General features: G+C 43.1%; 1 protein-coding gene across 17 annotated transcripts in view; it reads right to left on the minus strand.

Moving 5' to 3' along the window:
• PTPRT (protein tyrosine phosphatase receptor type T) overlaps positions 1-24,746 on the minus strand; it is a 1,085,477-nt gene that overhangs the window by 154,279 nt on the left and 906,452 nt on the right. For 5 of the 17 annotated variants that reach the window (XM_078057226.1, XM_078057220.1, XM_078057225.1 and 2 more), the window contains one exon: positions 13,860-13,889. The exons of 5 other annotated variants lie outside the window; for them this stretch is intronic. In XM_078057226.1, the coding sequence (XP_077913352.1) occupies positions 13,860-13,889 (30 nt within the window). Of the gene's footprint in view, positions 1-13,857; positions 13,890-24,746 lie in introns of all 17 variants that reach the window. 7 more of the 17 variants (XM_078057218.1, XM_078057213.1, XM_078057219.1 and 4 more) reach the window with 3 other exon arrangements.

The raw sequence follows: 24,746 nt of genomic DNA on the forward strand, positions 1-24,746 counted from the left end.
TCTTAGGCTTCTCTAGCATCCTCCTCCTTGCAGCTTAACCACAACAACAACAACAAAGCAACGATGAGAGTATCTAACACTCACTGGACATTTGCTAAGTACCAGGATCTGTGCTCTGGTCAAGTTACCACCTTATTTTGTATCATCCCCACTTTATAGTAATAGGAAACTGAAGAACAGAGAGGGTGAGAGACATGCTCCAGACCACACAGCTGGTGCATGGCAGAGCCAAGATCCAAACCCAGGTCTGCCTAAAACTAAGTCTTACCATCTTAACTATTACATAATTCTAACTTCCATAACCCCCACTCATGGAATAGAGCCTCACTTTTAGAGCACTACACAATGTGAGAAGCTAAGACAAGTGGAACTAACATTTTGAGCACATACCGGGTTCTTGGCTAAGTACCTGGTCTGGGTTAGCCTAACCTATCTTTTTAAATTTTTTTCATTTGAGGACAGTTGACACACAACGTTACATTAGTTTCAGGTGTAAAATATAATGATTCAGCTTCTCTCTATGTTAGATTATGCTCACCACAAGTGTAGTTACCATTGATCACTATACAGCACTATTATAATATCATTGCTCATAATCCTTATTCTATTTTATTCCCATGACTCATTCATTCCGTAACTGGAAGCCTGTATCTCCCACTCTCTCTCCCTCATTTTGTCCATCCCCCACCCTTCTGTCAGCCATCAGTTTGTTCTCTGTATTTATAGGGCTGATTCTGCTTTTTGTTTATTAATTTGTTTTGTTTTTAAAAGATTTCACATGAGTGAAATCATATGGTATTTATCTTTCTCAGTCTGACATACTTCACTTAGCATAATACCCCCCAGGTCCATCCATGTTGTTGCAAATAGCAAGATCTCATCCTTTTTTATGATTGTGCAATATTCCAGTGTGTCTGTCTGTACACACATACACACACACACACGTACCACATCTTCCTTATCCGTTTGTCTTATCTAATCCATCTTTCATGCAATAGCCCTGTTTGCTTGAAATAAATTACTATTTCTCCACCTGAGACCTCTCTTTCTTTTTTTTTGTTTCCACATACATTAGCTTTTTAATATACAAGAATCAGTTACATTTCTATATATTAACAATGAACAATTAGAATATGAAATTTAAAAAATGGTACCATTTACAATAGCACGGAAAAAAAATGAAACATTCAGGTATAAATCCACCAAAACATGCATGGGACCTGCATGCTGAAAACTATAAGTAGGTGATAAAATAAATCAAAGTAAACCCATACAAATGGAGAGACACCCCATGTCCCTGGGCCAGAAGACTCAATATTGTTACGATGTTAATTCTCACCAAACTGATCTATAGATTCAACACAAGCCCAACCAAAACCAAGCAAGATTTCTTGCAGGTATCTACAGCTGATTCTAAAATGCCACTGTACATTTATTTTTAAAGAAAGAAATGCGGGGGGGCTTCAAACCTCAACTGTCCAGAAAATGAAACCAGACACCTGTTGTCTTGTTAAATATCATAATCATCAGGTATATTTCAATAACATTATTTCTCTATGTCTGGCATAACTGAATTTAAATAAAGTCTTCTCCATGGCAGAAGCTTATTCATAAGACATTATGAACAAAAAACATGTTAAGAGACAGAAATTTATCCTATAAAATTAAAAGTGGGACTTAGGGCACCTAGGTGGTGCAGCTGGTTAAGTGTCTGACTTTTGGTTTTGGCTCAGGTCATGATTTCATGGGTTGTGAGATCAAGCCCCATGTCAGGCTCTGCACTCACCATGGAGTCTGCTTGAGTTTCTCTCTCCCTCTCCCTCTGCTCCTCACCCCACTCCCCCACTCTCTCTCTCATTTCAGATAAATAAATCTTAAAAAATAAAGTGGGACTCAAGAGGCCTGCTTAAGAACCAAATCACCTTATCTTCTCTTTAATCTTTGTCCTTATTTCTCCAACACATATTATAAAATTTCTTACAATTATAAAAAAGATTGACTTTGATCTTGTTCGAGTTTTGGCCCATTTATATGGTGAATGTACTTAATGGAATGAAGGGGTTGGTACGGGTTTATTTTTCTCCAATTATAATATGGAGCAATGGGTATAAACTTTCAGGTAGTGACCAACTCGACTTCATTCATTGCATATTCCGCCTGGTCTCAGAGGGCATAAATCTCATCAGCTCTGCTGCCAGATCCCCGTCACACCCACCTCCCAATCCATCATAAGAACATGGTACCAGTAACTGGCAACTCTGTTCCATGGATTTCTTTCAAAGAGCCTGTGGCCCTGGTCAGTTTGGTGAGCCTTCATTTCCTTACATTTAAGAGGATAATTCCTCCCTTGAAAGTTACAGGAGACACCTGTATAAAAGTACTTTGTAAAGTGCAAAACACATGTATACATAAAACATAAACTACAATTAACAGCAACAAGGCACTGAGCACCTACTATGTACCAGACCCAGAACCAGATGTTGTTCACGCATTGCATTCTCTTATGCAATCCTGGTAAATCCCCATGGCAACCCTCCAAATTTGGTATCACTGTCCTCCTTTTACAGATGAGGAAACACAGGCTCAGAGAAGTTAGGTTGGAAAGTGTCAGAGGCCAGGATTCAAACACAAATACAGTCCATGGTCTTCTTTCTACAACACTGCTTCTACGTGCTGAGTATGGTTTTCCTTGCCATTCAGAGCTAAGGCAAAAGCACTGTTTAATACCCATAAGAGGTGGGAGATGAGATTAAAGAAGTATCACTTATTGAGCAAACTGCTCCTAGCTTAGATGGCTGGAAGATACCCGCATGGTAATATAGTGGGTGCATACACTTTGAATCAGCCATGGATCTCCTGGAAAAACCTTAGATCCCACATCTTCATGGTAGTTTTGCTGTATAAAGCAGAGCCAAGACAAAAGAATAGTATGAGGTCCCTTATTAACCACATCTGAGCTTAGATTTTTCACTAGAAGTTCTGTCTTCATCAGTAGATGTCCAAATCATAATGACATGGGAAGGGAGAATAAAGTAAAATAGAGACTCTCTTAGCTTTTTTGATTTCTAATAATGTCCATTGTCCCTAAGCTGTTTTCCAAAACAAAGCAAGCTATCTTTAATCTTGAGGCTCAATTTGGTTTATAACCTTAATAAATCATATTTTCACTAATAGGGTCTTGACCACACCAACCTTTCAATCCTTCCACTTAAAAAACATGGGTAGTTGTAATATACCCAACAATCCCCACCCTCTTAGAATATTCTGCACTGTGGTTCAAAGCCATTGGAATGAGAAACTACTCAAGAATGAAGCTCAGCCAATGTTCTTTTATTCTGATAAAAAGCAGATTTCATAAGCAGAGGTACTGGGCTCCTTGAGGTTTCACTGTTGAAAAGAATGCTCATGAACACTTATTTCTCAGGAGATTGTTCATGGCTGAGGGGTCTTTACTCCTCATGGTGGCACCAAACTGCTATGAGAAGTGATTGTTATGAGAAATTAAATACTATTTTTAAATGTGCCTGGGGCATTTTTGCCATTTGTTAAATGGCCTCTACACATTTGTGAACAGCACACAGATAGTGTACCTCAATATCTAAAGGAAGGAAATGGTGCTGGCCAATAGGGCTCTGTCTTCTATGGACTCTGCCTTCCAAACTCAATTTCCACTAACATAACCAAAACTATGTCTATTTGATTATACTGTGGGATCAAGTTCTCAGCTGAGGTTCTGGGTTAAGTGGCCAGAGCAGGTCCTCATGATCATCTTGCAAATGCCTATATAACATGAGCCTAGATTTTCAAGCTCTCTCAGATGGATGGTTCTCAGCCATGGTTTCAGATCAAAGTAACCTGGTGGGCTTTAAAATGTGTAGCCATCCCTTGAGACCAATGAAATCAGTTCTCCAGTCTTTCTAGGTTGTGGCTTGTGGTATCCTACCTCACTGCCCTCCCCAAACATACACCAACTTGGTTGAGCTCTGCTCCCAGGAAGGAGGCATCATTCCCAGTGGGACAATGGGACCGCTCACAATAGAATGAACATTCTGCGTTCTGCCTCCTGAAAACCTTGCCTCTTTTAAGGCAGGTTTTGGCAGCCACATTACAAAGGACAGACCTGTCATTGCCCAGCCCCGATTTTGGGAATAGCCAAGGGTAGACCTTCTACCTTCAACCCCAGCCTTTTTTCTGACGACTGGTCTACAAAGTCTTCTTGTGTTGAAATGACTTTGTCAACCCTTGTGGTGCTGGCCAGAATCATTAACTGACTCTGATCTCTCCCATTGGTGTCCACAGGGATGGATGCCAGGAGGAGGGGTGTCTTATTCGATTACTCAGGGGGGAAATTTTGTCAGTTTAAGAACCACTATCTACAATTGCGCCACTTCATTCTGTCTGACAAATTCTTCCATTTAACTTGTGTTGGAAGTTACAATTTCTATCTTCCCCCAGCCCCGACACAGCCAACCATAGCTCTGTCCTAGCTCAGCTTTGCCATTTAATAAATGACAATTCCCCTGGCACACATATTATATCATTTAATTTAAGATTTCATTTATTTATTTTGAGAGAGAGAGAGAAAGAAAGCATGAGTGGGGGGTGGGGTGGGCAGAGGCAGAGGGAGAGAGAGAATCCCAAGCAGACTCCATGCTGAGTATGGAGCCCAACATGGGGCTCGATCTCATGACCCTGAGATCATGACCTGAGTGGAAATCAAGAGTTGGATGCCTAACCAAGCCACCCAGGCGCCCCTCATTTCATGTCTTAAGATAATCTCATGAATTGAGCACTAAAATTCCCATTTTATATATAAGAAATAAACTCAGATGCTTAGGATTCACAACTGCTAGGTAGTGGGAATGGGATTCACACTTCTCCCTCCTCTTTTCTTGCTCTCTCTACTCCATTCCTTTCTTCCCAAGTTGTTCTCCAGCACATCACCTATTTAGTTATACACTTGTGTGTGTGTGTGTGTGTGTGTGTGTGTCTACACAGTGAGACTAAGCAGAAATGTGGGTGTCATTTCTCCAGTGAAGGGTTCTGTGTGTTCCCCCTGCTAGGCACCCTATTAAGCCCTTTGGCCTATAGATGTCTTTCCTCAAAGCAGATTTGGTGACTTCCTCCCCTTGTCATGTCTTCACTCTCCTCTTTCATGTATGCATAACATTCTTTTATAACTTTTTAACATGGGCAAGTTGCCTTTCAAGCTGTGAGCTTCTTGAGAGAAGGACATTTCTTTCTAAACACTTGACACCTAACTCAGTACTTAGCACAAAAGAGTAACTGTTCAGTAAATGCTTATGAATGAAAGAATATGTTGCTTAAACAGAACAGCTTTTCTAAAATGTAGGTGTTTTTACCCCCATTTTCCAGATAAGACACTGAAGGTGGGATTGTATCAAGTGCCCTAAGCTGCAGAGCCAGCATACCCAGGGCTCTTTCTTGCACAGTATAGTCATCTGTCTGATAATACCTTGCTAAGTACCTCCAAGCCCAACCATACAACTAGGTTATAAGTGGGAAAGCACTTTGGAAGAGATAAAGTTGTATATACAAACACGATGTAATCATTATCATCATTATCAACATTGCAGAGCTTAACTAAAGCACTTCCTTCCATTAAAAGCACTATGCTGAAACACTTAAAAAAGCATTTTCCAGTTTGTGCCTCTCAGGATCCTATCTTTGCTACAGCCCTAGCTGTAAGAGTCATTCCCACTCTGGGGATACTTGCTAAAGGCAAGTGCTTTCAGGATTAAACCCATTCCTGCCCTGGAGGGCCCTGAGGAGCGCCATGGCGGGCGGGCACTTCTGACCCTCAGCTTTTCCTCTGGCTGGTTCAGCAATAGCTACAGTCTCTTCTGTGATACACAGTGAGCTCCCCCAGGCAGGAGCTATGAATGAAGATGCTCACAGCCCCCCACCCAGCACAAACACAAGTGAGAAGCAAATGCCTGTGAATGAATCATTGTCCAAGGAAGAACTTTTTAGAGTTTACTTATCATCAGTGGGCAACAAGTGGTGACCCCAGTTAGCTGGCACACAGTGTGTCCATAGGCAATGACACGTGCATGTGGAGGGGAGGGGCATGCCACGTACTCAGATCCACTTGTCTCCAGTGGCCAAATTGAAGAGAAGCCAATGGATGTTGTGTTCTCTGAGAATGAGACTGTGAGACAGAGACTGACGTGCAGGAGATGAATTAGGAGGTGCTTTTGGGGTCAATGTCTGTGGAAGGGAAAGGGAACGGGAAGGGGAAGGAGGGGAGGGCAAGGGGAAGGGAGGGAAGGATAGGAGAAGGAGTGGGTGGAAGGGGAATTTGGTGATGCAGGTGCAGTAAAGGCTTGAGCCAACCCCATGGGAAGTTCTGAAGCTGGGGTGACTTTCACACCCCCGCATTGAATAGCTACTCATGACCTTGGATGAGGCAGCTCTGAAGGGCAAGTTGTCTCAAAGGGAGCTGTCAACCAAGAGCTCCTTCATTCTTTAAAAATTTTTTTAATTTTAAAAATTGAAGTATAATTAATATATAGTGTTATATTTTGTTTCAGGTATACAATGATCCAACAATTCTATACATATGTCAGTACTCAACAAGATAAGTGTACTCTTAATCCCCTTTATCTATTTCATTCATCCCCTACACCTACCTCACCTCAGGGAGCCACCGGTTTGTTCTTTGTATTTATGAGGTTTTTCGTTATTGCTGTTCATCTCTTTCTGTTTCTTAAATTCCACATGAGTGAAATCATATGGTATTTATCTTTCTCTAGATGATTTATTTCACTTAGCATTACACCCTCTAGGTCCATCCATGTTGTTGCAAATGGCAAGATCTCATTCTTTCTATGTTTTTATGGCTGAATAATATTCCATTTTATACACACATATGTTTATGTATACATTTTACACACACACACACACACATTCTCTTCCACAACCTCTTTATCCATTTTTCCAAAGAAGACATCCAGATGGCCAACAGACACATGCAAAGATGCTCAAGATCACTCATCATCAGGGAAATGCAAATCAAAATCACAATGAGATACCTCATGCCAGTCAGAATGGCTAAAACCAAAAACACAAGAAACAAGTGTTGGTGAGAATGTGGAGAAAAAGGAACCCTCACACACTGTTGGTGGGTGTGCAAACTAGTGCAGGCACTGTGGAAAACCGTAGGGAGTCTCCTCAAGAAATTAAAAAGTAGAACTACCCTACAATCCAGCAATTCCACTACTGGTATTTATCCAAAGTCCTTCATTCTTTTTTTTTTTTTTTTTAAAGATTTCATTTATTTATTTACAGAGAGAGACAGAGAGAGAAGGAACACAAGCAGGGGGAGTGGGAGAGGGAGAAGCAGGCTCCCTGCCAAGCAGGGAGCCCGATGTGGGGCTCAATCCCAGGACCCTGGGATCATGACCTGAGCTGAAGGCAGACGCTTAACCAACTGAGCCACCCAGGCACCCCCAAAGTCCTTCATTCTTGAAGGGAGATCTGAGTAGCACATCACAACTTTCTCCACGAGAACTTCTCTTTCCAACCACATTTCTATATGTCACCTCTCTCTGTCAACAGAGAATCCCCTGTACTCTCTTTTACCTTATTTACAAAGCTGAAATGCATTTACAGAATAGAAGCATTTAGGATCACAGGCATACCTTTCTAAGCCTGAAGGCATCACTAATACCTAGTTGGTTTTAAAACTTAAAGTATAAACTTAAAACTTAAGTATAAACATCTTCCATCTTCTTTGGAAGGGACATGCTCATTTGTATTTTCCCTGATTAAGGTGACAGAGCCTCTGACTTATAGATTTGCTCTGTTTGGTATTCATGACTGATGTGTTTAGACTCTAATTCAATAAAATAAACAATATAGCATCCATTCAGTTGCAATCCCTATCCAGATCTATCTGTTCACATGACCTAGCCCCGTGCATTTATATCTATCTTGTTGCAACAGCATTCACTAATTTTATGCATTTATAATTGTGACACAGAAGTACAACATTTCTAAACCTAAAACCAATATAAAATTATAAAACAGGTCTGATCCAAAAGTCCCCCCCCAACCCATCACCATATGCCAAAATAAATGAAAATGGATACTATCTTCTGGAGAATGGAATAGTATAATTCAGTGGGAGATCAAACAAAATGGGGGTATCAACCTCACACATACACCCACCTGTGTGTACTCATTCATGTAATCAACACAGTCTTATGATGTCTGATTTGTTCTGGGCTCTAAGTTAGTCATCGGGAAATGAAAGATGAGTAATACACAGTCCTTGTCAACAGGGAGACAGACGTGCAAATACACCACGGGCAGTCTAACCTGAGAATGGCTCATGAATGAGTGAGTCAGCGGGGGATGAATGAAAGCTGAATGCAACTACAAAGATGAGGGCTCAGTACTACGGATACTATGTCCCCTTTAAAGACACTGGAATTTTGCAGGCACAGAAGGTGGCTAGGCATCCTAGGAAGAGGGCTAAGTGCAAAGGTCTGATACTGAGGAAGGGATAGTGGTATCGGGGTGATGTGAGGATGTCAGGAGAGAAGTTGTTCTCAAAGTTGACATGCAGAGTAATAATCTGAGGTGTGTGCTCACATGCAGATTCCCGGGCCACACCTTCAGAGGGACTGAGCTGCTCTGGGGTGGGGCCCAGGAATCAGAATTCTCGCCACGGTCCTCCCCGGGGAGGAGCAGCGAGGAACGGCAGCATGGCAGTCCTTTCTTCCTTGCCCTCATGGCAATGGCTTCCATTTCTGCTTGTCAACATGTTTGCTGTCAGCTTTTGGTAATTGATACTTATCATCTGTAAATGGTTTCCTTCGATTCCTATTTTTTCTTCATTTTTATTTGAAGTGACTGATGAATTACATAAAATGATTTTTGAGTATCTCTTGATATAATCATTTTAAATTCCTCTTTACGTGTATTGAGGCGATGATACTTGATTTGCAAAAGCCTATGGTGTGGAAAGGTGTACGCACTGACAAAAGGAGGTGGTTTCTTAACTTTGGTTGAAGATCTACCACGTGCTAAGGATTTTCCAAGCATTATCTCCTTGAGTCCTTGCAAGATCTCTGTGAGGTATGCATTTTTAGGCTCCATTCTGCATATTAGGAAACTGGGATTCAGATGCTGAACAGGACCAAAGGTTGCCTTAAAGACACAGCAGCAAGGAAAGTACAGGGTCTGGAGGTATCTAAAATTTGTTGCCATTTTTTTTCTTTTTAAGAACAGATCATCTCTCTGTTGACTTTAGCTATTATGTCTTTTAATATCATCTTGTTCTTCTCATTCATTCCACACACACTTACTGGGGTTCACTGTACCTGTGAGGGGTACCATGGGGGAAAACCTCAATGAAAAAGAAACATTTGCTCCTGCCCGTGGTAACAAGCAACTGCAGTGAGAGTTCTGAGAAAAGGCCCATCCCACAGGTGGAGAGAATCAGGGAAAACTTCCTGTAGGAGGCACTGTTAGATCTGGACCTTGAAGGGTGGACGTAGGATTCAAATATGCTGCCACGGGACAGACAGGAAGGATCTGGGAAAAAACCAAGAGTCCCAGACTGTCTGCAGACAGGGCCCAGCCCAGGTCACCGTTTTTCACCTCCTCGATACTTGCATGGCATTTATCAGAGGTTAAGTGAAACCGTTAAGTGCTCTCTCTCTCTCTCTCTGTTGGAACAGTTGGTAAACATCGTAGTGCTTTTTCAAGAACTACTACACTAAAATGTCTCTGTTTGAAACAATTACTGTGCCCATCACACACCTTGAGATAAATTAACCCATGAACACATGCCAGCTCCTAATATCCTTTTAAAAAGCAGGCACTGAAGTTGTTGGGTGCTTCTTTACTATAGAAAGGCAAAAAGGCATTCTAGAGAAGCATTTCTGTCAGCCCAGAATGCAAGGAATCATAGCTGCTATTTATAAAATACCTCCTTGTGTCAGCAACTCTGCATATACCCTCTCTCACCAGCCCTTGCAAAAACGCTGGGGAGTCACCATTGCCATCGCCACTCTGCAGATGCGGAAACAGGCTCAGAGTGGTTACATGATTGTTCAACGTCTGAACTATCTGGCAGAAGAGGTAGACATAGAATTGTGATCTAGGTCTGACACCAGAGCCCACATTATTCTGCTATTTTTTCTTGTGTGCTGGACAATGAAGGGCTCCATTCTAGACTCTCCTCTGTCCCGAGGTCTCAGTTCCTTTGATCTATAGCTCTGTTTATCTTGGTCATTAGCACTCTGTGGAGCACTCTTCACTCTAACCCCTTGGCTGCATCTGATCTGGCAGCCTGGTGCTCTCAGCTCTGACCAGGCGGCAAATCCCTAGGACAGCAAATCCTCAAGGGCCTCCTTGCCAGTCAGAGATTCCTACCACTTCTTGTCCCTAGCAAGGCACTGAGGTCCATGCATGGAACTGAGTTTCTGCAGGCAGTTAGACTTGCCCGTGGATCCTGGCTCTCCTGCAGTCTGGCCAAGGGCTGTCCAAGCCCATGGTCTAGGCAGGAGCTCCTCCATCCCCTGAAGAACAGGGCTTAGTGAAAAGGATGGGCAGGGCTTGGGGGCATATGGTCCTGGATTCAACCCCTCGCCCTGCCATATCCTGCCTGTGGGATCTACACAAGTCCTCAAACCTCAGTCTCAATGTCTATGTAGGCTCAACACAGTCACATGTATCTTGCAGGGCTTGCTGCAAGCATTAGAAGAGCCTGACCCGTACTAGTGACCAACTGGTAGTTCTTTTCAACTTCTGCCTGCTTCTTAACTGGATCAGGCGCGCCTCATTCACCTTTGTGTCTGCAACAGCAGACACATGGTGCAGCACACAGTAGGGAGCTCATAAAACAGGATGAATCTTCAACTCCATCCTCCTTCTACCTCAAAAGTCTAGGGCAGGGATTGGCCAACTATGGTCCCCAGGACAAATCTAGCCTGCTATTTGATTTTTTTTAAATAAATTTTTTTATTGAAATACATCCATGCTCCTTCACTTGCACATCATCTATGGCTGATTTCCTGTTACAACAGCAGAGTAGATGCAACAGAGACCATATGTCCACAGAGCCAAAAATATTTACTTCTAGCTCCTTATGGAAAAAGTCTGTGGACCCCTGAGCTTGTGCACAGGATCTTTCAGTGCAAGGAGAGCCCTTGGGGACCTCTTTGTTTTGGGGAAAAAGATTCTGGGGCTTTTAGAGGGATCCAGTGGCTCTCCAAACCTGGGGGAAGGGTATTACTTTTCCTATTTTATAGATGAGGCAACTGAGACTCTGGCTAAGTCAGTGCTTCTCAAACTTTCATGTGCAATGCGAGTCACCTAGGGCTCTTGTTACAATGCAGGTTCTGATTCAGGAGGTGTGAGCTGGGACCCTTGTGCTGCAGTTCTAACACACTCTGGGTGATGCTGCTGGTCTACGGACCACACCTGGAGTAGAGAGGGTTGAAGGTACCCGCTCAGGGTCCATACCTAAGACTTGGGGGAGTGGAGTTCTGAATCTGGAAATCATGAAGGTCAGCATTTCCCTTGTGTTTCCTTTATTCCATCTCCATGCACCTCTTAATCCTATGGTCTCACAGAACCTGTCGTGCCTCCCCAGTGGGGCTGCTTCCTGTCCCCAAATAGTCTGCCCCCAGACCTTCTCTTCCATAGCTGCCAGCATCTTCAGGCTCTTCCTTCTGCAAAGGACTTCTCCTCTTGGTTCTGAAGGTTCTCCTCATACCTCTCTGTCTACTTTGCCAGTTCTTCTCCTCTGAATTGTTAACCATGGTCAGTTCCTGAGCTGGCATGAGTTCCACGCTCTAAGATCTCTGACTTAGAACTCCTAAATTTGCACAACTTAAAGATCCCTGTGTATCACTGCACCTTGAACTACAAGTACTTGAGTGTCTGTCCCCTATACTCTCACACTGTGATTTGATTCTATCACAGTGCCCAGCACAGTGCCTGGTATGAAGTGGGCATCCAAAGACAGGTCTAAGTACCATGGCTAACCGACGGAGGAGGTGAGGTGCCCAGAGGCTGTGATGGGTCATTGCAGGCCCATACCTACTGTGGAACACTGATGCCAGAAGAACCTCTGGAAGATCAGAGGAGCTCCTAGGGGCCACCACTATTGTCCTGACCCGTTATGCTTTCTGAAGGGGGAAAGAAAGAAAACTAACATTTCACGAGTGCCAACTGTGTGCCAGGCATGTTACAAGATCCCTCATTCCCTGAGTTAGGCACTATGACCCCTATTTAGGAGTTAGGAGAAATAAGGCTCAAGGAGTTCAGAAGATTTTCTCGAGGTTTCATAATGTGAGTGACAAAGATGTGACTTGAACCCAGAGCTTCATGACTCCTAAAGCTCATTCTCTTTCTACCACAGCAACAACACCCCACATTGTTTTAACCTCTATGCCTTTGCAGATGCTGTTCCCTCTGCTTAGAATTCTTATTTCTTCAGTAGTAAATCCATCTCTATAAACACTGATAACTATCCCTGCCCCATTAAAAAATTAGTCATCCAAGTAAGCGCTCCTATACCAGAGTACATATAGGCACCTCTCAGCTGACATTTCAAGTATTTGGTTTTATCCTAGACCCCAGAGAGGCTTGAACACTAGGAGGGTGGGGCTCAAAGTCCTGGACATCTTTCCATCCACAGTGTCTGGAACATAATGAGCATGTTCAATGCATGTTTGTCAAATGAATGAATGAATGAAAAAATAAAGCAAGTTCTCTGATACTTTTAGTGTTGGTGGTAGGAGTCCATTGGTTCCTATATAACATGATGGCAGCAGTACCAGAATCTTATCTGCTCGTTTCCTGGCCTATTGACCTGGGACCCAAACACTGAGCAGAGGGGATGGGAGAGCTTTTTGTTGGTCAATTCTCATGAATAAAGTCTTCAGCAGATGATCACTAGCAGACATGGCCTCCCTCATAAGGCTGGGTGTGCCAAGAGTGGAACAAGACATGGAATGATGGACAATACACTTTACCAAAAGCCAGGCATCCTGAGTTTTAATCCCACTGGATGTGTGATTTCACACACTTCTCTGGACCTCAATTTTCAAACACTGGAAATGCGTATTAGGGATATGGGACTCCTTCAGTGGTTTTCTTAACTTTTCATTACCAAGGCTCTGTTTATGGAGTTTTTTCCCCTTTACCTTTGTGTTTTCAAACTTTCTGGTTTAATAATGAGAAGAATCATCACCTTTATTTAGAAAGTGCAAAAAAATTGAAAGGCAACAACCAGCTATGACTACCAACAAAATACATTGGTAACATGAGATAACTAATGCCAAACCCCAGACTGCGATCATTCCAGCCCAAAGCAAAGACCTTGGATGTTTCTGTCACCTGTGAAGCTGGTTCTAGGTAAAGCCATGGTTCCCTGTAGACTTACTGAAATAGTGGAAACAGCCAATGAATTTCTTTCTAACCTTTGAGCCCCTCGAGGCTACATATTCCCCAAGTAGATGCCAATGGGCTCTGAAGTTGCTGAGATTGGTGATTCTGTTTTATCTCTGCAAGTCCTGCAGGGGTATTAGGTTGACCTCTTGCTGAAATTCAGGGATTTCTAACTAGAAAATTATACTACCTTTACATCTCCAAAAATCGGGGGGAAAATCCAAGATGGCAGAAACATAACAGACATAAACAATGACAGTGCATTTTCAAATGGAAAACATCTATGTGAAATAAAAACTTTGGGGCTACAGATAACTTAGACAGAAGTGAGTATGAGAAAACCAACAGACACTTGGTTGGTGCAGGAAATGCATGCTACAGGTTCCCTTACAGGGCACGAAGCAAAGTTTCCCCGGGTCGATACTTACAAGTAATAGGAGTAGGAATAAGCATTTCTTCTATATATTGATGGGCAGTCAGATGAAGGAAATGTCCAAAAAGGGGGAAAAAGAAAAGACAAACAAGAATTAGATTTATATGAAATCTTGATTCTTAGAAATGCACATAGTATTTCAGCATCCCAAAGCTCAAGGAGATGCAAGTTTCTCTAATCATCTTCGCTGAGAATCAGATACTTTCGGTGGTAGAAGGAGAGAGAGAAATTCTTAATGGTGGAGAAATTCACTACTCATGCAGAAAAAGCCATGTCTAATGTTGGCTGTTTTAGTTGTTTGAAAGTTCTTTTCTTATGGTCAACTAAAACTAGCTTCCTTGTAATTATGACTTTTTTGGTCCTGGGTCAGACTTTTCTGGCCTTCTAGAACTATTCTACCACTCTTCCACATGATAGTGCTCTTATGACCTAAGGAAAACCATAATGACTTCTATGTTCTCTGTTTCAGGTCAAACCACATCAGAACCTATTTAGTAAGGTCATCAGAACCTATTTAGTAAGGTCATGCCAAAAGCAAGGTAATCAGGTAGCTAGCATTCAAGATGGCTCCCCAACAATCCACACTTTCCATATGCATGCTCATGTGTACTCCCTTCCCACACTGAACCAGGACTGGCCCTATGTGACCAACAGGATGTGGTAGGAATTACACTCTGAGACTTTCTAGGATAGGTCAGAAAGAAGACTTGGAGCTCTGTCTGGGTCTTCAGAACTCTCAGCTGGAACCCTGACTCTCCATGTAATAAGTCCAAGTATCCTGAGGTTGCCGTCCTGAAAAGACCAAGTGGAGAGATGCTAAAACTGCATGAAGAGAGACATCCAGCCAGCTCCTGCCAGTTGGATTATGTCAACAGAGACCATTGGTGTCATGGAACAAAACAAGTCATTCCCTTCAATCCCTGACCGAAGCACAGATATATAAGAAAAATAAGTCACTAAATTTCAGGTTTGTTACATATCAATCATCAGAACAAAATTCAAACTTTATCATTAAGAACACTGCACTAAGAGAAAAGAATTCCAACCTTCAGTCTGAACAAACTACAACTTGAATAAATTCTCTGTGCCTTTATTTCCTTATCTGAACCTCATAGGAGTTGAACTAGGTCATTAGATTTCAAATTGTGTTTGTAGGATCCTGGGGGTTCTGTACAGTAGCCTCACTGAAATGGGAGAGAGGGAAACTGAGCAGGTAGGACTGCTGGTCCCCCACCATCCACAAAAGTCAGCACTTCTCTATTTTTTTCTATTTTATAAACTGAAATTGCATTTAAAATTTCACATGACTAAGAATTCCGCTCTCCAAAATGAAAAATCACTACCTGAAATCTCTTTCCAAGACGTCCCTTCTAGCTCTTGGCTTCTGAACAATAAAAAACTCAAATAAGTCCACGATATTCCTTTTGTTATAACTTTTTGTATTTTGTAGGAAAATAAATAGGAATGCTTTTATCTTACAGACTTAGTCACACTGACAGTAACTGATACATTTGTGGATTGAGAAAAATTGCTGATAATTAAGGTCCCCAAATATCCATCTGAATAGGCAAGAATAGTTCCCTTCCCTCTAGAGTTATTTGGTTAATTGCAACTGTTATCCCAGTTGCTTGGCTCAGGAATATGCAGTCTTTATATCTGTAGTGTGGGAACATGTCCTCAGAGCCTCAAATTTCTCCCTCTTGAGTAGGAAAGCAGCCAAAGTCCCCTAGGCAGGGCCACCTCTAGGATTTCTCTTATTCATCAGGAGAGCCCAACCTCTAGCTCCAGAAGGAAAGTGATTCTGAGAGCTAAGAAGCTATGGCAGAAAGGAAGCCCCATGTATACTTAGGAAGCTGAGCTGGGGAAAATGAGCCACAGTGCAGAAAGATCTGGTCACTCATAAAACCGTTCAACATCTTGGGTCAAAGGAACAGCAGCCCTAGGTGATGAAAGGGGTGAGGAATACCCTGCTCTAATGGGTGGGAGATGGAAGAGCCCACGCAAGTCACCATATCCCCCTTGCCAACCATACAGGTTCACACTGTAAGGAAACCATTCCTCTCCTTCATGGCTGGCTCTGTAGTCCTGTGCCTAGAAATGTGATTCCTTGGGGAAGAAAGCTAGGGTTCCATTTTATGAAGACTTACAGCTACCTATGTTCTCCATATTGTCAAGAAAAGTGGCTGAGATATGAGAGGGCAGGGTTCTGATCTCAGCTCTTTCACTTGCTCACTGTTACATCCTGGGCAAGTCAGTTCCTCCCTCCAGACTGCTGTTTCCTGATCCATGTACCAAGGTGAATGGCATGGATGACTGCCAGCCTAAACAGCTTTGAGGAGTGGAAATATGTCTTTGTGTCCCAGCACCACCACTTGCTAACTGCATGGCTTTGAATAAGTCACTGAGTATCTCTGAGTCTCAGGCTCTCCACATCAAGGTTGGGGGCAATAATTATCTATTCCCAAGAGTCATTGTGGGCATTAACATTAATCTAAGTTGTATTCAAATTGTATGTGATATATAATAAAATATATTAAGTAAATCATATTAATCTAAACACCTGACATTCGTAGTCCTCAACAAAGGGGAGTTCATGTCCCTGCCTCACCTACAGATATAAGGTTTACTGCTTCTCACTCTGGTGACCAGGAACAAAGTGTTCACCTCTACAGGAATGTTAAAAATCGTAATAAGAAAAGATACTTATGGAGCACTTACTATGTATCAGACATTGTCCTAGGCTCTCATACGTTAACTCATGTATTCCTCACAACCACCCTGACAGATGGGTATTATTATCATCCCCACTTCACAGAGGAAGAAATTGAGGCAAAGAAGCTTTATGTAATTTGCCTAAGATCAAGCAGCTAGTAACCAGATTTGATAGCAACATGGCTCTAAAGTTTGTGTTCTGGACCACTAGCTGGTGCTGTCCATGAAGAGGTAAGAAAGCAGATGTATGTTGAGCAACACAGTGGGTCTGGCATTGAGATGACACATGCTTTAAATCTTTTAATCCTCCCTACCACCCCATGGAGCAAGCATTATTGTTCTCATTTTTGGTTGAGGAATCTGAGGCTCTAAGAAGTCACTAGGTCTATTGCCTTGTGTAGTTTTGAACCACCAACTGCAAGGCCTCCATCCTGAGCCAGATGTCCTCGCCATCAACAGCCCCAGGCTGCACTCAATATTCTGTACTTTCTGGCTTTTCTGCTTTTAACCTTCCGGATTCACCTCTGCCAGGCCACCTCCTCATGACAACATACTTCCTTACTTTCAAATCACCTCTTCCAAGTAGCTTTTCTGAGTTATCCTGGTTGTCACCAAAAGCCAGGTGCTATCCTGACCCAGCTTCAAGTCAACTCCAGAAGAACAGCAACTGGCAAGCTTCTATTAACTGAGTAGCTTTTCCCAATTATATTGCAAAGTGTTCCAGGGCAAGGATTACAGTTCTTTACTGTGTGGCCACAACACAGTATACATGTGTGTTTTCTCTCAGGCTTGAAGAAGATTTACTGAATGTTTAAATTTACAAGGATACAGTGATATTGCAAGTAACAGATTGCCTGAGACCAAAAATCTTGAGCAGGAAGACAGCTGTGCTTAGAAAAAAACAAAAAAACTCCAAACTTAATAAATCACATACTGCAGAATCTTCTTTTCAGCTGGCTAACAAGGCTGACTCGAGGTACAGCTTTCCTTTGTTCCATACTACTTAAACAGGACTAAGTTATCTATTTAACTATCTGTTTGACCACCTACCCATCCATCTAGTTCATAAACCCACCCGTCCACTCTTCTATCCATCCATGCATTCATCTATGCATGCATCCAACCATCCATCCCTCCATCCATCTAACCATCCATCCACCTACCCACTTAGCAATTTATCCACCCACTTATTCATCTAGCCTATAAACCCACACGCTCATCTACCCTTTCATCCAACAATCCATCCATCATTCACTCATCCATCTTTCCATCATCAATTCAGCAAACATTTCTTAAGAGCCTACTATATGCCTGTCCCTGCCAAGTTCCAGAGATAGAAAGACAAATGAGATCTTGATCCAGCCCAAATGTCTGATGAGAGAGGCAGATAAGAAACTTGTAAAACAAAGAGTAATAAGAGTTACCATTTAAACAGCAGGACGTCACTTACGTGTCAGGTACTGTGCTAATACAACATGTAGACTACTTTATTTAGTCCTCACTCTGTAGCATTATTATCCTTGTTTTATGGATGAGGAAAGTGAAGCTCAGAGAGGTTAAACAACTTACTCAAACTTATATAGTTGGTAAGTGGCTGGCATGAATGAGAATCCAAGCAGTCTGACTCTAGAAGCCTGCATTAATAATCACTATGCTATACTGTCTTCTGGAGTGATAAGTGGCATGAAGCGGCAACACAGGGAGCAGTGGGACCATATCCAGGGGTAAGGGTGGGGAGGGGGTACAGATAAGGTAGCATAGAGTCTGTGATGCTTGAGTTATAAAGTCAAGGAGCATCTAGATGGATGGAGGAGGAAGGGTACTTCCAGGCAGATGGAACTATCTATAAAATGGGTGGGTCAGTTAGCAAGGTGAGAATGTCAAAATATTGGCAGGGCCTAGTTCCCAAGGAGCTGAAGGACCTTAGTCTCAATACCACAGCTCATAGGGAGACCCCAAAGAGCCAGTGGCCAAATATTTTTCTAGATGAATTATTCTGGCAGGAGTGTGAGAAGAAAGTTGGAGGGAAGAGGGATTGGGGTCATGAATGCTACTGCAGGAGTCCAAGCAAGAGATGTTGAGGGCCTATCTCATAATGGCCATGGGGAAGGAAAAGTGAATGTGAAAGGTGAGTCAGTAGGCGATTAAATGGGAGCATGCTGAGGAGGACCTCCAAGGTTCTAGTTTGAGTGACTACCTGAATGAGTGCAAACAGAAGGATTCACTTTTCAGTGTGTGGAGCAAGGAGCTATTTAGAATGGGGTAGGCAAAACAGCCAGCATGACACACTTAATTTGGGCTGCTCTCCCACCTCAAGAAACCACTGAAAATTATGTCATACAATTCATCTCAGTAAGTCCTGTTTTATATTTCATTCAGGCTAGATGGTGTTTAGAGTGTGGCATCCATTATCAGATTGGCCAAGTTTGAGACCCAGCTCTGCCACTTATTAGCTATGTGACTTGGGGCAATTTCTTTAAATTCCACATTTTGGTTTTGTGATCTGTAGCACACTATAATCTCATAGTGGTACGGTCTCTTTTGGCTGACCCAGAAGTTCCCTTTTCCTATTGCCTCACTTTTCCAATCCTGAATAGACAGTATGTTCCCTGAAGGCTCAGACCATGCTGTATCTTTCCCATGCTGACCTTTCAGCCTCACATCCTCACCACAGGACTGGTGTACTCTTGATGTTCCATGTTGATATTTGGGTCTGTGTTCTGAGTGAAGTTTTCATGCCCAAGTGACAGAGTTAATCCTGGGCCCCATCTGTTCTAATTTCACTGGGCTCCTCCATTCAACATGTTTTTAGGGAATCCCCAGTATCCACATGGCACGTTTGTGATAAGGATGAATTAGAATAGGCAGCTGATGGTCTAGTGGAGAAGATAAGATATGAATACAAATGACAAATATAACAGGGATATACCATGGATCCTAATAGAGGGGATCCAGATGGTGAAGGGATTGTGTCTAGATTGGAGGTCAGGAAGGGTTTACTGGAGAAAGATGGCTTTTGAATTAGACCTTAAACAGGGGTAGAATCTGGTCCCACGGAATGGAGGAACACAGGCATTGAATGAGGAGGAGACTTCACAAGCAAAGGTATAGGAATGGAGTAAGACCATCAGGAAATCTGCCAGAATTACTGTGAGCAGGAGGATGGCGTAGCTTGACACAACTCTCCAGATGACCTAAAACATATGCTTCTTTTCTCATCTCTACTCCATGAACTATTGTTATAAGGGAGGAGAAGCCATCAAGGGATTTTCGACAGCAGGTTTGGGAGTACAAGTTTCATTCCTGAACCATCACTCTGGCTGCACTGTGGAGGGTGGGTAGGAGGGGTGGGGCTGGGGAGGAGACTCATGCAATAGAGCTATAGAGGTCTGCACTAGGGAAGGAGCAGTGGAGGGAGTGAGGGGAGGATGTGACCCAAGAGAAGGTAAAGACTCAGGTTCAGAAGTATCAGGGTGATACAACCCCATCAATTTGACTGATGGAATGAGAGGTAGTACCTGTCACTAAGATGGGGACACAGGATCATGAGCAGGTTGGTAGGCAGGTGATGATTGGGGCTTTGACCATGAAAACCTTGAGGGATTTTCAAGGCAGATATCCAGAGGCAGGTGATACAGGGCAGTGAAGCTCTGTTGAGAAAAGGCGAAAGCAGAAGATCCTGCCCTCCTGGGCCATTTCCATCTCAAGGCCAGCAAAACTACACCCACAGTGTGGATGCATCCACACCTGAAGACCTGGGCATATGACACAGTGGCTGCATGCAGGGAGTGTCACTGAGTCTTCCTGGGGTCTGGGGGTTGTGGGAAGACTCAAGGAAGAGGGAACAGTTGGGAGTCCTACGTGGAGGAACTTGGGCTGAGGGTTAGCGATTGGCAGGAGGCTTGTAGGTGAAGACAAATGTCCAACAGTTGCTTCAGGGCACTAGTGTGCACAACAGCAGAGAAGAGCAGCAAAGGATACCTGAACCTGGGTTGCCTGTTTCCTATTCCAGGATTCACTTATTTTCTACTAGTCTCCATAGACTGACAGAATAGAAGTTACGAGCATTCAGTTAACTCTCTGGAATCACAGAGCCTGGGTTTGTGTTTTGATTCTCCAAGGTCATGGGCAAATCATAAACCTTTTTGAACTTCAGTTTCCTCTTCTCAAAACAACAACAACAACAACAAACACACAAAAAAACCCCCACAGGAGTACCAACGTCCTACCCTATTACAATTACCTGTAGTATTAAAATCAGAATATGGGGACCATTTAAATGGAAAATGTACAAATACGTTAGAATGTGTGTACTGATTGTAGCACCGCCCTTAGCATATTAGCAATGGGTTTGGAGCTGGCTTGGTCAGTTGATGGTCACGTGAGAGATGAATGCCCCTGTTGACATTATGCTTTATGATCTCTTAGGCAGGTACAGGAAATAAAGCCTGTCCCAACCATTAGCTCACTTGATCTTCAGAACAACCCCATGGGATTAGCTGCATCTCACAGTTGAAAAAGCAAGAAGCTGAGCTTTGTTGTTTCTGCAAGGCTAACAGAAAATAAATGGGATTGTAGAGATGTGGACCCAGTTTTTCTGCTTCCCTTTCCACAGCAAAAAGATGTCTATACCTATTAGACTGGGAGCTCCTAGGGCAGACCCAAGTCACAGAGAATCAAAGTACACCAAGAGATGCACATTTTTCTCAAAGTAGGCTATCATATCTTAAAGTCAAGACACTCCAAATTCATTCTTAGAAAAGTTACTATTTGGACAAAGCATGGTTGGCAGAAGATCAAGGCTGGACCAAGAAAAGCTGGGCACGGGGAGGAAGAGGGGAGATAGAGGTGGCTAGAACCATGGGTAGGGACTGACTTCAAAAAGGTCTCCCTAAAAGTTGTTCAGTTGCCATTTGAAAAGTAAAAAGGAATGGAAAGGTTAATGTAGGATCCAGACAAGTCTTGGGGTACAAATCTACCAAAGAATCCTGCTTCACCTAGCTCCAGTGTTTCCCCGTGCAAAAGTAAATGGCTATGCCTTAAGCCTTGGAGGACCATGCTCAGACTTCAGCAAGTGTGTCCCAAGGATTAAACTGGGACTATGTGAAGCCTGTGGGCATGCACACATACGTGCATATCGCCAAAACAAACATTAAAATGTAGAACTTCCCATATGTGAGTGGCTAATAAACACCTTCAAACACCAAGGTTAAGGCACTGAGGCTTGAGCTTTCCACCTTCCTTTTCATTGATGGCACCCACAGCCCTATACTAGTAAGCCAAGGGACCACACCTAGCAACATATTCCTTTGGGAGAGGATGTCCAGCAATTCTAGAGGGAGGAGGCCAGGGAAGAAGATGACCGGGATTGTAGTGATGACAGTCTCTCTCTATTTCAAAATCAACAGGGTGAGTGAAAAGGAGGTATGTTCTATTACATAATGGCACAAAGAGACCCATTCTAGAACATTCTGAGGTCCAGATGTGATCAAGAGAACCAGGAGTAAAGGATGGAGCCATTATCCAGCCAATATTCAATATCCCGGTTAAGAACTGTATCAGGGAGGAGCTCCAGGTTGCTTTCTTTTTTTTTTTTTTTTAAGATTTTATTTATATATTTGAGAGAGAGAGTGCACATGAGAGGGGGAGGATCAGAGGGAGAAGCAGACTCCCCGCCGAGCAGGGAGCCTGATGTGGGACTCGATCCAGGGACTCCAGGATCATGACCTGAGCTGAAGGCAGTTGCTTAACCAACTGAGCCACCCAGGCGCCCCCCAGGTTGCTTTCTTAAAATGCTCATGTAACCCTTTGTATCTCCATGTAGTTCTGATTCTGCATTGGCCTGAATTCAAAGAAGCCCTCTCCAAACAGCCAAAGGTACTACGCAAAATCTTCAACTTGTATCTTTGGCAAATCCTGTTTGAATCACCCACCGACATTTCACATCCCCTTCTGCAACCTTACATTTCTCAATACCCCCTTCATCCATTACAAAACAACCAAGCAACAACAACAACACAATTGATTTAGCTTCTTTCATTAAGTCTTTCCCTTGGTCCTCTGTATCTCTAGCCTATTCTCCGTCGCTTTCTGGTTCAGTATCACCAAAGGAAACATCTAACAGCAAGAGAAAGACCCTCATCAGAGAGTCACAAGGAAGCCCCAAGGCCAATGATGATGAACACTGCAGGGAGAATCGAGGGACATCTTATGTGTATTGAAAAATTTGGCTGTGCTCTGGGGAAATTTTTGAGCCAGGTGAATCCCTTAGGATTCAAGTCAGTGGAGGGAGGTGCATCAGGCATGTGACTTCTGAGAGTTCCTGCATCCAGGAATTAACTCTAGGTCACACTGGGATACTGAAGAGATGCTGACACCAGGATCCTGAGTTGTGATGATCTGCCTATTATTTAGGGGTTTCTTTTCCTTTAATACCTCTTCCTTTTAGGTAGCTGCAGACAACATTCAGGCCAGCAGTAAGTTAGTGACAGACTCAATTGAACAGTGAAGCTTTCCCCATACTTCTATATGGGGCTGGAGGCAGAAGAGCTAAGGGAGCTCACCAAATGCTTCACTGTCCTTTGGGGGCATCTCTCAACATCAGAAGACACTGTAGGCTACTGGAAAGAGCGCAGACCTATATTTATGTTCTCTTTTTCTCTTATTTCCTTGCCCTGCACCCATCTGTAAATTATTACTCTCAACTTTTCCCTTTCTCTTTTTTCCAAAAGATACTGTGTATGCAAACAGTGACTAGTCCCTGCCCCTGCCCACCCCCTTTGATGCCACAACATCTCAGATTTGCCTCTTGGGGACAAACGGTGATCACGTGACTCCTCTTGGTTGGGTCTGATGGACGGTTTTGATACAGGTGAGCAATGATGAAGATACACAGGAGAGGTTAAAACCACACAAAGGACTCACTTTATACTTGTTCCCACCCTGGAAACAGAAAGCCCTTTCCTCCCTCCCGAAAAGTCACACATTGCAGAAATAGCTGTAGAGAAGGAAGTGAAATTTCTTCACAAGCTCACAGATGATGGTGACGTGGGTTAAGCCAGGCTTTAGAAAGAGCAAAATTGGAAGAGCTTATCTGACTTACAAATCAGTGGCAAAGAATGAGAACATTTCAGGTCTATCAGAGAGGAATGCGATTCTATTAAATTGGTTACTTTTTCCAGGTAGACAATCCCAAACTCCCACCTCTGCCTCTAATGCGTCTGAGACTCTAAGAAACATGTCAGCAATCTTACACGTGCTTACTGCCTCCAGAGAAACCAGACTTCATGTTTGACTTCACCTAATAGCAGCTGACTGATTACTAAGACCTACAATATGGTCTTAGGGATGATGAGGATATGACAATACGGTGCTGTCCTTAGTGCTTTGGGGGTTCTTGCTCCCCAATATTAATGTCATACCTTCCCTTCCCCCTCTCCCACCAGAAAATCAGTAGCTGGGTAATAACCTTAACTCTCCCATCATTCTATTGAGAGCCTGAGGAAAGGAGTGATCCTGTTAGACAAAGGATATCAAGAAAGGACAAGATCCTACCAATAAGATATCCTGGCCAGAGGGAGGACTAGCTGATTCAGAAGAGTCATGAAAGACACAGGGATATTCTGGTGCCAAAATAGCTAAGAGAAGGCTGACTGCATGTATAGTGGGAACCCCAGTATTTCTGACTCATTGAACACTGGAAAGGGGGATTAAAAAAAAAAAAACTTTCTGCATTTATACTCATGGGACTCCTTAGGTAGAAGCTGGAATTTGTCTTTAGGACATTCTGTCTCTTTGCTATGGTGGGAAACAAATTTCATGAGCACTTTTTGCTTCACAGAGGAAAGCAAGTCCCTGGTCCTTGTTATGGGTCTTGCCCTGAACTCTGTGAATGACCAAACAAGCAGAGCTTCAGGCTAGGGTGTTAAGTGGTTTGTTTAATGATGTAAAATTATCTTCAAGTTGGGGGCAAGGCATGCTGCAGCATATAATATACAATGTAGATGAATGTTTTGTTTGCTCTGGCTGACTAGCGGAGTGGGAAGGAGGAGACCAAGACTGGGACTGCCATGTTGAAATTGAGAAGACAGGGAGGTGGGTGGTAGGTATGGAAACATGGTGCCAGCCCAGGGGTCAAGGAGAGGTGAGCCCTGGGACTCCCTCTTTGGAG

The sequence above is a fragment of the Halichoerus grypus genome, chromosome 10, assembly GCF_964656455.1.
Source record: "Halichoerus grypus chromosome 10, mHalGry1.hap1.1, whole genome shotgun sequence".
Lineage (NCBI taxonomy): Eukaryota > Metazoa > Chordata > Mammalia > Carnivora > Phocidae > Halichoerus > Halichoerus grypus.